At 37.1% G+C, this 18,085-nt stretch overlaps 2 protein-coding genes across 3 annotated transcripts in view; one reads left to right on the top strand and one right to left on the bottom strand.

The window, feature by feature from the left end:
• The window catches only part of invs (inversin), a 28,739-nt gene extending 27,429 nt beyond the window's left edge, over nt 1–1,310 (bottom strand). For both annotated transcript variants that reach the window (XM_084385035.1, XM_084385036.1), the window contains exon 1: nt 1,140–1,310. The gene's annotated coding sequence lies outside the window, so the exon portion shown is untranslated. The remainder of the gene's footprint in view (nt 1–1,139) is intronic.
• A 176-nt stretch (nt 1,311–1,486) lies between these two features.
• Nucleotides 1,487–16,095, top strand: erp44 (endoplasmic reticulum protein 44). Its single transcript, XM_084385897.1, has 11 exons — nt 1,487–1,644; nt 8,146–8,218; nt 8,373–8,412; nt 9,240–9,355; nt 10,366–10,550; nt 10,662–10,777; nt 11,424–11,598; nt 12,132–12,243; nt 13,235–13,376; nt 14,004–14,106; nt 15,198–16,095. The coding sequence occupies exons 1-11, from the start codon at nt 1,588–1,590 to the stop codon at nt 15,306–15,308; spliced, it is 1,230 nt and encodes a 409-aa protein (XP_084242023.1). The 5' UTR covers nt 1,487–1,587; the 3' UTR covers nt 15,309–16,095.
• Nucleotides 16,096–18,085: the final 1,990 nt, after the last annotated feature.

The following is an 18,085-nucleotide window of genomic DNA, read 5'->3' as shown; positions in this document are numbered from 1 at the left end:
GAGAGCGGATCACTCACACACAGAGCACAAACCACCTGCTCTGACCTACTGTGCCAAACATTACCAGTGCTCAATGCCAAGGCCGACTTATAGGAGTGTGCTGACATAAAACGGTCAAACGACACTATAAGACTACATTGATTCAAAACTATAGACTACATTGACTTTTGAAATCTTAATTGTTGACTACAACTTACAGCTTTTTTTTTTTTTAAACCACCTGTTAGTCTGTTAAAGCACACAATCAATGAACTAGATGTGTTTGAAATGTATGCATTAAAATAACTGCAAAACAAAAGATAAAATGTCAACAATACCAAGAGGAAAATTGCATTGCTCATTGTTCTCACTTGTGTTTCATTCAACTTTGTCTCAGATATCCTTTAAAATTCCTTAGAAGAATTAATCAGTGTGTCATTATTTGAAGTAAAGTAACAGTGTGTCGCTTCATCTGGATTATGCAGCTCTAAAAATAAACTCTTAATTAACATATTGATATCTCAGGCTTTAGTACCTTGGCAAATCTGAGCACAATTTGACACATTGACATTGTTGAGAACTCTTCTGATACTCTAAATGAGACACATTACTAGGTCCTTTACTAAAGAACTCTTCTGATACAAATGAGACACATTACTAGGTCCTTTACTAAAGAGAAACGATACAGATAACAGACATCTCATTTGTATGTATAAAACAGCCAGAATTAAAAACTGTACAATTATAAGAACCCATTTTCCAGGAATTTTACAAGCTCACACACTTTTCCTAAACAAATGTACACTGTGTCTGAATAACAGTGTTGACACTTGACAGTTTGTTTGTTTAGGTTGTACATGGTGAGTTTGGATTGGTAGACACATCACTAAGACAAAGTCATATTTATGAATCAGCTGCAGGGCTCACTGACATATTCATGAACTCTTTGTGCCTAAGCTGCAAAAAATAATAATAATAATAATTTTAACAAATGCAAACATAGTTACATAACTGCCGTAGTACTTCAGCGACAGTAAATGACAGTGTCAATGAACTTTTAATCATTTATTAATCCCGCATTTGGATGTGTTTGCATGTAGCTTGATTGCTAAATATTCAAAAATCCCGTTATACAGTTGGGAAACGATGATGCAACTTACCACATTCAAGGTGAAACACAATTAATCTGATATTTCCATCTCTGACTTTAAACATCACAAACGTTTTCAACGCAATGCCGTGTTTTCGCTGTTTTCATAATTTTGGGAACTTCAGCCCCGCTGTGGTCAATGATACTCCAAAAACTCTTGATACCGCAAACACATCTGGGCACGTATGTAAATAAAACTACAATTACCAAGGACCACATTCTCCCCATACATTCCATACTGGGATTGTAGTTTTTTGATAAACAAATCCTAGATGTCTGAACGACAAGAGTCCCAGTATGAAACTACATTTCCCATAACTCCCGGCAAACCCGGAATTCCAGTTCCCGTAGCCCTGGCCGTATGTACTGCCTGTTTCCTGCAGCAGAGGAGAAGGAGGTGGTGTCGAGAAACTGGCAAGATCCAACAACATCGTAACCTCAACCAACACCACTATACAATGAAATTATCATCAATAATTCCCGCTCCCGAACTGCACTACTTCACCCTCCTGCTGGTATGTGTATGAGTAATAGCGCGCTCGTTCAGTAACACACTTCTGGCAGGTTTGTTTGTGATAGCTAGCTCATATATAACGTTAGCTATTAGGACGGTTTATGAACTTGGATGTGATGCTCCTGTTATTTAACGAGTTATTATACGAAGGCCTCTAGAATGTGTGCAACGAACGACGTCAACTATGAATCCTGGTCAAATGGCCTATAGTGAATGTATGATTGCTACAGAAAGTGCTAGACAGCCGGCTAACGCGGCTAACCAGCTATTAGAGTTACCACCGGACTTGTAGTCATGATGCAGCTGCTAGTATAGGACATTTTGAGAGTTTATAGGCTGTGGAATGTCTGCAAGCATACTAAGGATCACTGAATCATAAAAATGTATATTTTTAGCAGTCTCAGATACAGTGTTGAAAAGGCCAAAGGACTTTGTTCTCTAGCGTAGAGAATGACGGAATAGAAGAGTTTTAGATGGGGAAAGAAGGCACTACGTCACCCGCAACGCAAGTTTTGGAACCTTGCAGAGGTTTTATATGTTAAACGCAACTTGTTCAAATGAACCAGTAACTGAGTTGCTTGCAGGTGTCCTGTTTCCATTCATAGTTGTAAAGTTTCACAGACAGCAATTGATGTGAGCCTGTTTAACTCGGAAAGTCCTTTAAACACATGAATTAAGCACTTAAAGCCGTTTTTACAATAGGAGACATACAATTTGCTGCTGTCAATAGTGATCTTTATAGTCCTAAAGTAAAGAGATGGCTATTTTGGGATTCGTGTCCATCCGACTTCGCAGTAAAGAAACCGGTTGGTGAACTTCTCTGTTGTGGCCGAATCCTATTGGCTGTCAACCCGGAAGTGCCCCGCGCTGCTCTGTCTGTTTAGCACAGCATGATGTGAAAACCACAGCAGCGGTAGTCTTGCTTCCAATTTAGTTCATTTTACAAGCTTTCAGTTTCGGTATGTATTTTAGCAGTATATAGAAAGGGACACATTTTTGTAGATATTTTTCTCATAAGTTGTAAAATTTAAAGATTTTGGTCTGTTTTCCTTTGTGAACGATATGTATGACCATCTGAGGTAGTTTGCTTTGAGATTGACCTTCAATAACTTATGTTGTATAGTTTCTTCCTCATTCTGAAATTGTTTTAAAGCAACTTCATGATTGCAATAAATAAAACCCACTTTACATACAGTGTGAAGCATTACTGAATTTTTTTTTTATGATTTCAACCTATTTTTAAGTAATGCTTTCAAGGTTATCACAAGTCAATGTTCGCAATGTTAGTCAGCTAGATAGCACGACCTCGATGACATATTTAAAGTTGTGATGAAACAGAAGTAGACAGATATTTTCTTCCGTATTGTGAACATCCGAGTGTAACGGATTAGCCAGAAGAGAAAAAAAATATGTATGGCAGGAGTCAGGGACTTGGTTTTGAGACTGAAAAGATTATGGAAATGATATATGCATGATTACAATTGATCTGTAATATGCATTTTGAAAATATGATGAATTTTTATTTAACAATGTTAAATAAATAACAGAAAACAAACATAAAAACATCTATACGTAAAAGCATGTTCACACCAAGGACGTTAACTACAACTATAAAAGGTTTTTATTATGCCTTCGAATTTTATGAGAATGGTGAAATCCACACTAACTATAATTACACCAAAAATAAATGGCAATTCGAATGGGATCAGTGCTTAAACAACAAACTATATGGAATAAATTATGTTTTTTGAGAAACTTGTTTTATTCTGTTGATACTTTTTAAAGATTTTTAACAAAATAAATCCAAATTTAGCCTTAGGGAAAAAGAAAATCTTAAACATCTTATCGACAGGAACACTATCGTTGGACTTTGTTTCAACTGATAAACAATAAAAATAGCCAATCAGAATCTACCCGATTTGAAAGAGCTTGAAAGTGGCAGATGACGTACCTGTAACGCATGCTCATAATAAACAAAACATCATCATTTGTTTGTGTGGATTCTAATGTAGTTGTTATTATAGTTATCATTCTTGGTGTGAACGGGTCTTAACTCTCTCATCAACCCTCGTTCAAACCTATTTTTATGTATCTGAGTAGACAGACACTCCCTTATTAGAAGTGGGAAGCTCTTTGTGAGGAATCTCTGTAAGAAACGGACATGCACGAAGTTGTTTACCAAAACTACAGCGTATGTTGGGTCTAGCTGTGATTTTGCACTTTGGGATCTGAGCGGTTTAGATCAGCCCATGTGGAGCCGTGTGTTTGTTTTGTTTCTGTGGCTGTTGTGACAGTTGGAGACTTGAGTTCTCTGAGAGATTAGCAAATAAATTTAAGCAGTGTTGTTTAGCAGCTGCTTGTTTTTTGTTTGTTTTGAAGAGGATCAGATATGCCTCAGTGTGATTGATATTTTAGTCTGAATGGTTCTTTTTGCCTCTGAGAAGTAGGGGTGTAACGATACCCTCATGTCACGATTCGATACATATCGCGATGCAGAACTCACGATACGATATTGTTGTGATACTCCAAGACATATGGTAAAGGGTTAACAAAATGTTTTACTGTTGATTAAAATGCTACATTTGGGATTACATTGGGCTTGTATTTGGTGCTGGTAACCCAATGCACGGGACAATGGTGACATCAGAATAAAAATGTTCATGATTCCAAAGCTGAAAATACAGAATTATATTTAGACAAATATGCTTGCACTCTGTCACTGACTAGATATATTTAAAATAATGTAGGCCACTTTTTACTGGTAATGTAAGACATTTGGCATTATCAGATTCAGAACCCACAAATATTCCCCCATTGCATTATTATACATTATATTCAGCATTATACAGTATATAATAGTTTAAAGGGGTCATCGGATGCCCATTTTCCACAAGTTGGTATGATTCTTTAGGGCAGTGATCTCAAACTCAATTCCTGGAGGGCCACAGCCCTGCACAGTTTTGCTCCAACCCTAATCAAACACACCTGATCCAGCTAATCAAGTCTTCAGGATTACTAGAAACTTCCTTGCAGGTGTGAGTTGGAGCTGGTTGGAGCTAAACTGTGCAGAGCTGTGGCCCTCCAGGAATTGAGTTTGAGACCACTGCTTTAGGGTCTTCATGTAAAGTTTTACAAACCATTGAAGAATTTTAACCAAAATATGTAACAAACAACACCCTTTTACCTCTTCAAAAACAGCTCTGTTCACAGCAACCCGTTTCGGTGCATGTCTCTTTAAATGATAATGAGCAACTGCTCACCCCACCCCTCTCTTCCATGGGGTGTCTAGACACAAGACACATAAAGTGCTGCCTTGGCAGACCGTTTACAAATGGCTGAGGGTGGAAATATGCTAATACGGGACAGTCCTTCAGTGGTCGTGGGCGGAGCATGAGGTTTAGTGTTTAGTGAATGGATTTTTTTCATTGTATGGTGGTTGTGTCCACACACTGCAAAGACACGTTTATATGCAAACACCATATAAAAGTGAATTTTGCATCCGATGACCCCTTTAATGTAGTACAGACACTACAACTCTGTAAACTTAGACATTTTTTTCCTCACGCAGTCATTTTTATTTTGGGTGAACTATACACAATACATATTATCACCATCCATGATGCATATTGTTATATTTTTGTATTGAAATATATTGTTACAGCCCTAGGGAGAAGGTCCACGTCATGTAATCGCAGTCAGTCTTGCCGTTGGCAACGTTATTTACTTGCCAAGTAACAGTCTGTGTTTAATCAAGGAGTGGTGAATACATCATAATATCATTATACTTTTCTTCAGGCTATCTTTGACACTCAAACAGGATGTAGTGATATGTTGCAACAGCAGACTCATCCAACAACCAACTCTACTTTAACGCGTGGCACTACCAAACCTGTTCACAGTGTCTTTTGGATCGATTACGTATGTTAGATAATTAGCCACGTTACTTGGCTTCAATGAATTTTGGTTGTGATATGCTCGTTTCGTAGAACATATATTTACCAGATTAATAATGCCGACTGATCAACAAGACCAAAGATGATATCACATGGCTAAAAGGAATGTCTAAAATCCATACAAAATTGTTGTTGTGTTGCAGTGCAAGTGTAATACACACACATCTTTAGATGCCTTAACACTGAACTTTGAAACATAAATATAATGTAATTTTTACTTCTAGTAAACAAATATTCTGCTAAAATAAACAAATACAGTACTTGAAAAGTTGGGAAACATTAAAGTGTTTTTGAAAGTCTCAGTAAAACACAGTAAGAAAAATAATTGTTTTCTATTTTAATACATTTAAAAATGTTATTTATTCCTGCGATGGCAAAGCTGAACTTTCAGCATCATTAGTCCAGTCTTTATTGTCACATTATCCTTTAGAAATCATTCTAATATGCTGATTTGCTGCTCAAGAAACATTTATTATTATTATTATTATTATTATTATTATCAATATTGAAAATAGTTTTTGCTGCTTAACATTTTTGGGAAAACAATGATACCATTCAAAAGTTTGTGGTAAGCAAAAAAAAAAAAAAAAAAAAAGATAAATTCATATTAATCAAGAATGCATTTAAAAATGTATCAAAAGTGACAGTAAAGACATTTATAATGGCATAAAATATTTCTAGTTAAATGCTTTAATAAATTTAATAAATGCTGTTCATTGAACTTTCTATTCATCAAATGTTATACAGCACAACTGTTTTTAACATTGATAATATAACATTTTTGAGCAGCAAATTAGCAAACAGTTCTTTCAATTTGTAATAATATTTCATAATATTACTGTTTTTATAGTATTTTTGATTAAATAAATGCAGCCTTGGTGAGAAGAGACTTCTTTCAAAAAATTATAGTTTCAAACTTTTATCAGTTATTTATAGAATATGAATAAAATGAAGTACATTATATACTAAAACATGATAATCTGTATAATAGTAAAAATGTTATTCAATATACTTAAAAGTTTTTATTTTTTAATATATAAATTTGTACTGCAGATTTAAAGCTGATAAAACCAAAGTGGTCTTCACCTCCTGAAATATCACGCTCACTGCTTCTGGATAGAAAGCAATATAACATTTAATTTCCTTTTCATCTTTTTTTCTGTATTTTATCAAACTTCTCTTATTTGAGTGGTAGCATGTGATTGGAATTTAAAATGCACTAACTGTGATCACAGTTATCTGAAATGATAACAGTTAGATTAGATGATGTGATATTATCAATTCACTGTTCCTAAGTGCAGCCTTAATGTACTTTCCCATTAAAGGGGGCTTTTGGGGGAAATAAAAGAAAACAAGTTGGAGAAATGAGAGAAAATGATTTGTTTACAAAGGTCATCTTGTTTCAAACATATCTATTCCATCTGTTGATCGAAGACTCATTCTCATAGCGTTGACACTAGACGTTAATCTTTAATCTCATTATGACAAATAATTAAATATAGGCTGGGCTGTTACAAGCACATTTTGCTACTTATTTAGGAATATGGTGAAACCACAATTTGCATGTTGTTTGCTTAGACACATAACCTGCACTGAAAGATAATGATCAATTGATATAGCGGTAAAATTCAGTAGAGGCTTTAAAAAGCCCACGTTGGTCAGCAAAGATTCACTTTCCATTTCTCAAAATTTTGCCTAGTTTTGCCTGGACTGATGATAGTATAATGAAATCAGCTTTCCTGTTTGTCATTTAAAGGGATACTCAACTTTTTTGGGAAATAGGCTCATTTTACAACTCCCCCAGAGTTAAACAGTTGAGTTTTACCGTTTTTGAATCCATTCAGCCGAGTTTCTGATATTCAGAAGAATATCAGTAACTAGACAGTTTCTGGTCTCATTGACTTCCATAGTATTTTTTTTTTCCTACTATGGAAGTCAATGAGACCAGAAACTGTCTGGTTACTGATATCACATTTAGTTTCCCGTTTCACTCCTCAATTCTGTATTTTTTACAGAAAGCACATATTATCAACTTTTATTTTCAAATGTCCTCAGTTACAATTTTTTCAAGGTTTTCAGTGTATCATTTTTATTTAATATTTATGTAATTGATACATTTATTTATTAGTACGAAATATCGTTCTGTGATTTTTGTTTGTTTTGTTGACTTAATTTGAGGACTATTTCCCATGCCACCTAGAGTTCTGCAAAAGAAATTTGGGCAAAGTTATTATGATAGTAAATTTAGTTTTTAAAGTTGTTAAAAGATGCATGAGTCACAACAGATGTTTACTCTAGAGAATCGCTCACATCACACCAGAAAATCTGATTGTTCTTATAATTCCACTTCAAGTCCATTTCTATTCTTATTCAGGGCTTTCCTAGGGTTCATTTTGGCCCCTGCATGAAAGCCCAGTTTTTTTTTACTCATTATAGATTATGAGTATGACTCTCTAATGATAATGATTTACCACTGGCTCTTGTTACTGTTATTACTCACATACACGCATACAAAAAGTTTACCAATAAACCACCTCTGTTGTTGGCAGGTAACGGGTTTGTACACTCCTGGACGAGGAGAAATAACAAGTCTGGATGCTGGAAACATCGATGACATCCTCAGTGAGTTCTTACCTTGTTTATTTGTGTGTTTGAAGGAGCTGTTTCAATCAGACAGTTACTGCACCTGTGTTGTGCATGTGGGTGTCAGTTATCCAATGGTGCTTTGTCATTGTAGTAGATCAAATGACATTAAACCACATGTTTCTCTTCACAGACAGTGCAGGGGTGGCTCTAGTCAACTTCTATGCAGACTGGTGAGTGTCTCTCAGATTAACGCCTCCAGATGTGTTTGTCAGAAAGGGTGATGAGAGTTGTTGATTTGCTTTGACATTAAATACTTAAAGGGCTAGTTCACCCAAAAAAAGAAAAAAATGTCATTCCAAGCCGCAATACTTTCGTTCATCTTCGAAACACATGTGAAGATATATTTAATGAAATCCGAGAGATTTCTGTCCCTCCATTGACAGCTACGCAACTACCACTTGCTTCAAAAAGTTCATAAAGAGATGGTAAAACTAATCTATATGAATTGAGCAGTTTAGTCCAAGTTGATGACCAGAATTGAATTTAGGCTTTTATTCACATTATGAACACTGATCAGCGAACATAAACAGAAGCTCAACCGTACTTGCTTGAGAACAAACCTCATTGGTTCTTGCGGAAGCTGAAACGTGCTGCGTAACAGGCGAGAACGAACCTTGTTGGTTCTCGCACATCAAGCAAACATGCTTGAGCTTCTGTTTACCACAACTGATGTGTGAGTTAATGAATGTTTATATGTGAATAACGGCCTAAATTAAACATGTTCATCATATAAAGCTGTCTCTTTAGAAAATTTGGGCTAAACCGCCCAATTCATATGTATTAGTTTTACGATCTCTTTATGAATTCTTTAAGGGATAGTTCACCCCAAAAATGAAAATTCTCTCATAATTGACTTGCTCTCATCCCATCCCCGATGTATATGACTTTCTTTCTTCAGATAAAAGAGAATTTTTTTGCTGGTCCTGACACAGAATGAACAGACCTGAAATATTCGATCTGTATCTGAAGTCATTTTATTTGTATGTATTTTCCGCAGGTGTCGTTTCAGTCAGATGCTTCACCCTATTTTTGAGGAGTCGTCGAATATAGTGCGGGAGGAATATCCAGACGCTACACAGGTGGTGTTTGCCAGGGTGGACTGTGACCAGCACTGTGAGTTTACACACACACACACACCCACACATTGGTTTAGCCTTTGAGATAAAGCGAATTAAACAGAATTATTGATGTCTTGTAAAGTGTTTGATGGTTTAATGACGAAACTGCATCTTCTGTGAAGTCAAGGCGGCTCAAAGATACCCCACAGCGTGGGTGTGTGTGAGCGAGAGAGACCGCGCATGACTGATTCCAGCCGATCGGCTTTGGAGTATTCACCCCCCACATTGGTTGACTTTCATTTCTCGGCCCCTCCCCCTTTCCTTCTCTCTGTCTCTACTTTATTCAATTCTTTCCCTTTTTCTCTGTCTTTAGCCCTTTTTTGTCTCTGTACTTTGACTTGAGACCATCTTTCTCTTTAAAACGAGCCTATCCTTGACCTCTGACCTTTTGATCTTTCTCTCTATTAACCTTAAAATAAAATATTCATGGATTGACACATTTTGTTCTTCAAAAGCAGAGCATCTGGAAGGGTAGTGTTCTTCTACACGTGGGTCCTAAAACTCACCCTTCTATTTTACAAGCCAAAGAAAAATCAGTGTGACCAGAAAAGTCATGTTATCTCATTCTGTTGGTTTTCATTGATTTAAACACACCTTTAGATGTTCACCTTTAGGTATCTACAGTACCTGTCAAAAGTTTTGATTTTTTTTTTTGAAAAGTCTCTTATACTCACCAAGGCTGCATTTATTTAATCAGAAATGCAGTAAAAACAGAAATATTATTACAATATTGTTTTCTATTTTAATACATTTCAAAATTGAATTTATTCCTGTGATGGCAAAGCTGAACTTCTAATGTTACAAAACTCAAATAAATGCTGTTCTTTTGAACTTTCTGTTCATCAAATAATCCTAAAACAATTGACAGTTTCCACCGAAATATTAAGCCGCACAACTGTTTTCAACATCGATGATGATAAGAAATGTATCTTGAGCAGCAAATCAGCATATTGTGACTGAAGACTGGAGTAACGGCTGCTGTTTTTGTTCTTCTTCTCCTGATAGCTGATATAGCCCAGCGCTACAGGATAAGCAAATACCCCACACTCAAACTGTTCAGAAATGGGATGATGATGAAGCGAGAGTACAGAGGTCAAAGGTCAGTAACCGCCATCGCTGATTTCATCCGCCAGCAGAAAGTGGATCCGATCAAAGTGATAGAAAATCTGGAGGAAATCAGCACTGTAGATGTGAGTGTTTTTTTATTTCTGTGGCACATTTTAAGTCAAAATGCTTTTCAGGTTTAGTAACTAATAATGACGGGGAGTCTGTCTCATCTTACTTTTCTTCCTCTCTTTCAGAGGAGTAGACGCACCATCATTGGTTACTTTGAGACTAAAGACTCTGACAATTACCGTACTTACGAGAAAGTGGCGAACATCCTTAGAGATGACTGTGTTTTCCTGGCATCTTTTGGGTAGGAGAAGCACTTAAGATACTTAAAGTCTGCTGCTTTGTAAATACATGTATTGATCTTATTGTGAACGATTTATCCATGCATATGTTTCTAAAAAGTATAATTCAATCTTCAATCATTTAGTCTGCATAAGCCCTGCCCCTTTCTTACAATCAACTGCAATCTTTCATTCAGATCTGCCTCTATCCAATCAACAACTGATAGATAGAAGTCCCTTGGGCCTTTAAAGGGACAGTTCAGTTTCAGATAAAAACTCTGACATTTACTCACCCTCGTTCCATATCAAACCTGTATACTGTTATTTTTTCAGTGGAACACAAATATATATATATTTTAAATAATCTTCACACAGCTCTTTTCCATACAACAGTACAGTTGTGACCATATGGCTTCTGAAGAAGCACAAATCATATGGACTACTCTTATGATTTCTTAATGGTGCCTTTTAGTCCATTTTGGAGCTTGACTGCCTGCGTTCAGTATGAATAGAAAATAACAATGAGTATGGTAGGGGAGTAAATAAGGAGAGAATTTTCATTTTGGGTGAACTATTTCTTCAGAATCAATTCAGTCCTACTTCATTACCTCAATTTTAAATGTCTTTTCTCACATCAGTCTTATTCTTTCTATGCGTCTCTTTTTCCAGGGAAGTTTCTAAGCCTGAGCGGTTCAGTGGTGATAATATTATTTATAAGCCAATGGGAGAGAATGCTCCTGACATGGTCTACATGGGCTCGCTCACAAATTTTGACCTCAGCTATGCCTGGACACAGGACAAGTGTGTGCCGCTAGTCCGAGAAATCACATTTGAAAACGGAGAGGTATGATTCCATTTCTTGAAGTATATTTTTGTGCGTCTATGTGAGGTATCGCATGTACTTTCTTTCCATTTTGTCCACATTGTTATTTGTGTACAGTTCCGTCGAACAGCCAATTCATCATTTGCATAAGAAAAGTCCCCTCCCCCTCAGTGTACTTTTCCCACACTCGAGCACATCTGAGTGTGTACGTTTCAAGCGTGTTTGTGTTTTAAAGACGGCCACATGCCATGTCCTTTAGTAGGTGTGGGTTTTTTCTTTGATTTATTTGACCGCATGTTTTGAATAACTTCAGTCTCAGTTGCTTGGTGATATGGCAGATTCTCCACAATCTGCTCCACTGACCCACCTCTCCTCGACTGCACTTCACCCAGCCATCCTACACACTCTCAAAACTCATTATACAGCACTTAGTTCCAGGCCTCAAATCAGTACAACCAATCTGTTTTTTTTTTGTATAACATCACTGGGACTTTTCACTGTTTGTATCATTCTGTTGGACTATGATTAGAATGTGTGTTTTTGTGTGTGTGAAGGAACTGACGGAGGAGGGCATCCCGTTCCTGATCCTCTTCCATCAGAGGGATGACACAGAGAGTCTGGAGAAATTTCAGCAGGAGGTGGCTCGCCAGCTTATCAGTGAAAAGGGTATGCACAGGGGCCGGACAGCATCAGAGTCATCTTTCATAATTCATTGGTTAGATATCGCTCACGCGTATAATACAGGAATGCAAACCTCTCACCTTTCAGTGAAAATCGCTGTTTTGAATCCAAAATGTGTAGTTTTTGAATGGGTTCCAGAAAAAAAAACAGTAAAAAAGCTGATATTTTTTTACATTGAGAATTTTCATTTTCAAAGAATCGAACATATTCACAAATTGGTCTGAATGATTTGTTACCAACAATCGAACAAATCAAATACTGTGTTCATAAAAGACTGGAATGGTCATGGAAATTGTTTAAAATGTGTGTGAACCCTGATTTTTGGATAGGGCTTTGGCAGGATGGTCAACAAGTTGACAAATTGGTCAGTTAGTGAGGTTGACTCACATCAAGGTTCTTAAATCATCTGATTAACGTCAGTGCTGTAACATGAATGAAGAAAACCCTCTCAAAGAAGTTGCATCTTTAAATGAATCATTTACATTCTGTTTGAAATGTAAATATTGTTTCACTTACTCTGTGACGAGCAGAAACACTTTTCATCTTTTTATTGATTTTTACACATCGGTCTGAACCGATAAATTGCATAGACGTTTGTATTGGTGTGAACAGGCCTTTAGACATAGCATCTCAAAAGCATTGTAAGCCTAAGTAGATCATAGAGACCAGTGGCAACAATCGTATCTATGATCTACTTAGGCTTTTGGGAAACGCATCCCAGGATGGTTCAAACGTTTCAAGCTGTGTTCCGTTCTATTGTGCTTTGCCTAGCCATTTTTGAATGCAAGAACACATCCAATGTGTTCGCCTAATCTAATCAGGGCCTAATTGACTAATCAATTAGTCGTTCAGATAACCCACCAACTAGTGAGTTTCGCACAATCCTAATCCAAATCTCCTTTTGATGGGCAAAAATGATCAGCTCACAAGGTTTTAACATCTAAATTGACCTTGACTCTCTCTTTCTCTCTCGCAGGTTCTATAAATTTTCTTCATGCAGATTGTGATAAGTTCCGGCACCCTTTACTGCACATTCAGAAGACCCCCGCTGACTGCCCTGTAATTGCCATCGATAGTTTCCGCCACATGTATGTCTTCCCAGAGTTCAGCGACCTAGCGTAAGTATTGCACTTGTCCCTGTGTCTTTAATGCAGCGATTATTTCAGCCTCCTCCCTGCAGGTTATCTCTTGTTCCAGACACCTAGCAATTATACGATGATTATAGACTCGGCCCCACAGCAGCACACGCTCAAAAAAGAGAGTGATAGAGAACGGGCTTTGGGCTTCGGGCTTCATCTCACAGCCAGTTACGCCAATTAATTTAGCGACACCTGACTGATAGCTGTAATGTGTGTGAACGTAGAAGCTTAGTTTTCATAGGTTCATAACAATGTTATTACTACTTTATTACAACATCACAATTATTTATGACACCAGAGGCCGCATATGACAGAAAGCATCATAATTCAGCACATGCCTTATTTTATTAAGCACTCTGCATATCCTATTATCCAATAAGGGCCTTATCAGCCTGCCTCCCATCAGTCTTTGATACAGCTGATTTTCCAGGGGGTCCGTGGCGTCTGGGGCAGTACAGATGATGTCATTATCTTGTTAAAATGCTGTGGTTTTGGAGACTGTCGTCCCTCTCAGGGTCTTATCACTCATTAAATCAATGATGCTGCTTGGGTTTTTTGTTGTTTGTTTTTTTGGACTGTTTTATGATGCCTTGCGTGTATGAACAGGGTTCCAGGAAAGCTGAGGCAGTTTGTATTGGACCTGCACTCAGGAAAGTTACACAGAGAGTTCCATCATGGCCCAGACCCCACAGACACCACTCCAGGACAGGTCAGAGTTCACCACAGCTGCTTCATGGGTGTGCTTTTGATTTACAACACGGATTTGAGTTGGGCGTCATCATATATAAAAAAAAAATTTAAAAAAAAGGTTCTTACTAGGAATGTGCTGAGATTAACTTGGATAAGAGGGCAGTGATTGATCATGGAAACAAAATGGGGGTCTTTTCCCCCAAAAAAACTTTACTACTAATTCAAATTATTTTATTTTTTAAATTTCATCTAATGGCAAAGCTGAATTTTCAGCATCATTACTCCAGTCTTCAGTGTCACATGATCTTTCAGAAACTATTCTAATATGATGATTTGGGTCTGCGGAAACATTTCTTATTATCAATATTGAGAAACAATTGTGCTGCTTAATTTATTACTTATTTATTACAGTAGTCAACATTTGAAGTGGATCAAAACCTTTCATCAAAGTTATACATGAATTTATCTTAGGACAACTTTGAACTATTTTGATCCTCTTCAAATGTTGTCTTATTACTTCTTTTTTTGTGGAAACCATGATTTTCAGAATGACATGATGACTAGAACGTTGAAAAGAACATTTATTTGAAATATTTTCAATATCACTATATACTTACTGACTCCAAACTTTTGAATGGTAGTGTAAAACTACACTTTATATCAGTATCAATGCTTGTAATTTCTCATTTCCCTAAACAAATTACACATTGTACACAACAGCTCATCATTACGCTGTTAGTTAATAATCAGTTTTTGTGCATGACATTTGCTGAAAATCAGTGTTGTACAATTTTGCGCTGATTAAAGTGCCCCTTTTACTCAGGTTGCGAGTTCAGCACACTTCCTGGTCAAAATCTCTGAAAAGAATGTGTTGATCTAGACTAATTAATGCAGGCGTACATTAATTAAGGCCATGACTGAATGAAACGTACGTGCTGACATTTGAATGCGTGCGCAGCAGAATGAACCCGGTGACCTCTGTGCAGAGCGATCTGTCACAGGAACGCATCCATCTATCCGTGGTCCGGGTATAATGACTGTGTGAACAGTCGCTTTACAGATCCAGGTGATTTGTGGTTGTTTATTTGCCTGTCTGCGTGTGTATTCCAGAAGGAGGAGAACAGCGAGGTGGCCAGTAATCCCCCAGAGAGCTCCTTCCAGAAATTGGCCCCCAGTGAAACACGTTACACCATCCTCAGCAGGGACCGGGACGAGCTGTGATGTCACAACTGCATTGAGACCCAACCCAGAACCCTGCAGTCAGCTGGTGCCAACCTGGCACTGCCGCTGTCTGTGCAACGTCTATTTTCATAATTTTTATTTTAGATAAAAAAAAAAGTGAGAAGGTGAACCCCTGAGCTTTTTTTGGGGTGGGGAATGAAGAGGAGCGTTTTTACATTTGTTTTTGGAGCTTGTAAATATGTTTGTGCTCTGTGGGTCTTGTCTAAATTAAAAATTATTTTTCTCCCCTTTTTTTTTTTTTTTTTTGTCTACCCAAGTCCCCTTTTTTGTAGGAAAACATTGGTACATTGGTGGTCCTCTTTGTTGAGAATGCACATTGAGTTTATTATGGATCTTAAATGCGGGCAAGTGGAATCATGGGGAAAATGTAGTCCAAGAACAAACCTGCAGTCAACCTGTGGTGTTTCACTCCAGTCCTTAACATAGTGTGTGTGTGTGTGTGTGTGTGAGAGAGTGATTGAGTGCGTGTGTTACAGCACATGTATGTTACATGTGCTTATTAGTCTGTATTCATATGCACTGTACCGTTCCAGACTTGTTCAAATTCATGCTCGCTAAGATCCAGACTGGCTAGTCTCATATCATCCCATTCCATCAGGGGGAGTGGTCAGGGGCGGGGTTATGTGGGGGCCGGGGTTAGAAGGGTGAGGATTATTTGTAAATCTGTCATCTCAGAGGGGACAAGGAAACCAAAAAAAGAAAAGTAAATTAAAAAACATTTTACAAGATTCTACTTTGTCTGTTTCATTAAATGTTTCACTGTTGTAATGAATTTTTTTTTCTACTTATGCTCTTCCTAGGTCACATTACGTATGTGCATTAAAAGATATTTCATAAAAGGTAAAAAGTTAGTAGGCAATAGTTAGAAAGCAAATTAGATTTGATGATCCCAACCAAAATCACAGCAAGTATACAAGGCTCTCAAGGGATTTTCACACTTTTGAAATGGTTGTAAACCCTGGGTAAACAGAATCCTGGGTTGTCTTGCTTCACATTTCACATTGCTCATCATTTTTACCTTGGGTTAACTTTTAATTCTGGCTTTGGTGTTCATTAATGCTGTTTCACACTACATTCCTAAACCCTGGGTTAGCGTTCTTATTTGCATATTTAACACGAGGCATGCGATTGGTTGTCGGTAGCTAAGCATCTAGTCGTAACATTCTAACACTGCATTGTTTCTTACTGCACACACGTGGCACCGCAATGCGGGGTTAACACCCCAAAAGCGGTGCTAACCCAGCTAAATGTTCCTTCACCCAGGGTTAAAAGCAGTGTTTAGAACAACGGTAACCCGGGGTTAAAGTGCAGTGTGAAAAAGCCCAAAGACTTTAAGCTGATCTTTAAGGGAGAGTTTACCCAAAATGAAAAATCTGTCATCATTAATTCACGTGACCCTCACGTCATGTCAAACTTGTTACTTTCTTCTGCAGAACGCAAATGCACATTTTGTTGGTAACCAAACAGGTTTGGTTATCATTGATTTCAATTGTTTTTTTGTCCTTATGATGGAATGTTTTGTTTTGGAATGACATGAAGGCGAGTAAATAATGACAGAATGTTCGTGTCTGGGTGTACCCGCACTTTAAAGGTTCTTGACCTAAAGGATTGTGCATTTTAATCACAATTTTCTGTCCTCATGATCTAATAAATTAGGGGAGAAATGTCACAAATACCAAATATTGCCTTGTGAGCACTTCATACTCCATCGACATCGGGCAACCCCTTCAGACAGATATGCCAATCAAGAAGATGGCAGTCAGACTTAGATGACTAGTTTTCACTATAAAGTTAAGGTTAAGATAACATCAAGAAACTGAGACTGCCCCAAAAGATGTAATTGCTCAAAAAGCCTTGATTTAATCAGTCATGTTTTCGTAAATGTGTCATTATCTCAGTGTAAAGAAGTGTGTATGTCCCAAAGTCAACAAATCACATAAACTGCCCAGTATATGCATGCAAAAATAATGTGCAGAAATTTTACATTTAGGGGTTCAACAGCTTGTCACTGTATCCTCAAAGTTACACCTTTGTACCCTCTCGACCCCTAAAGGAACCATATTAGTGTCTTGTTATCGTCCCAGTGACAAGCTAAATGTAAAAAGTTTGAATTTATTTTATTTTTTTCTGAGAGTGTGGGGCGGCAGCATCATCCAAATGTTACTGACACGGCTCACGTACCCAACATAAAAGAGTGTATGCAGCAACTAGATTCAGGCTGAGTTGTATTATTGCCACTCAGTGGCATCTTCAATTGACAACGGAACTGATTATGCTTCTTCACCCCAAAATGAGAATTCTATACTGTAAAAAAAAGTACAATCAACTTGGATATTTAAGTCATTTCAACTTAAATTAAATTAAACTGACTTGATAAAAATGAGTTTGAATCCTTTATAAATAATTAAAAATATATTTTTATGATTCATTTTTTAAAGTGTATTATCATTTACTTACACTCATGTCATTCCAAACCTGTATGACTTTTTTTTTCTTAACATAAAATAAAATATACTGTAAAATGTCTCAGTGTTTTTGTCCATACACTGAAAGATGATGCAATCTAATGTTTTATTTTGGACCCCATTGACTTTTGTTAAATGGACAGAAACAGTTGAAACATTCTTCAAAAAATCTGTGTGTTCCACAGACTAAAAGTCACAAAGGTTTGAAATGATATGAGGGTGAGTCAATGATAACTGAATTTTCAGTTTTGGGTGAACTATCTCTAAAATATTATCTCTGAAAAAGAAAAA

The sequence above is a fragment of the Rutilus rutilus genome, assembly GCF_951802725.1.
Source record: "Rutilus rutilus genome assembly, chromosome: 17".
Taxonomy (NCBI): Eukaryota; Metazoa; Chordata; class Actinopteri; order Cypriniformes; family Leuciscidae; genus Rutilus; species Rutilus rutilus.
Note: the sequence above shows the minus strand (reverse complement) of the source record. Positions and strands in the feature narration are given on the sequence as shown.

Bases quoted from the DNA above. Each gene is read 5' to 3' on its own strand.
- erp44 (XM_084385897.1), top strand. From the start codon at position 1,588: ATGAAATTATCATCAATAATTCCCGCTCCCGAACTGCACTACTTCACC. The intron at 9,356-10,365 runs GTGAGTTTACAC...TTCTCCTGATAG, and splicing joins GGTGGACTGTGACCAGCACT to CTGATATAGCCCAGCGCTAC. The intron at 13,377-14,003 runs GTAAGTATTGCA...GTGTATGAACAG, and splicing joins CCAGAGTTCAGCGACCTAGC to GGTTCCAGGAAAGCTGAGGC.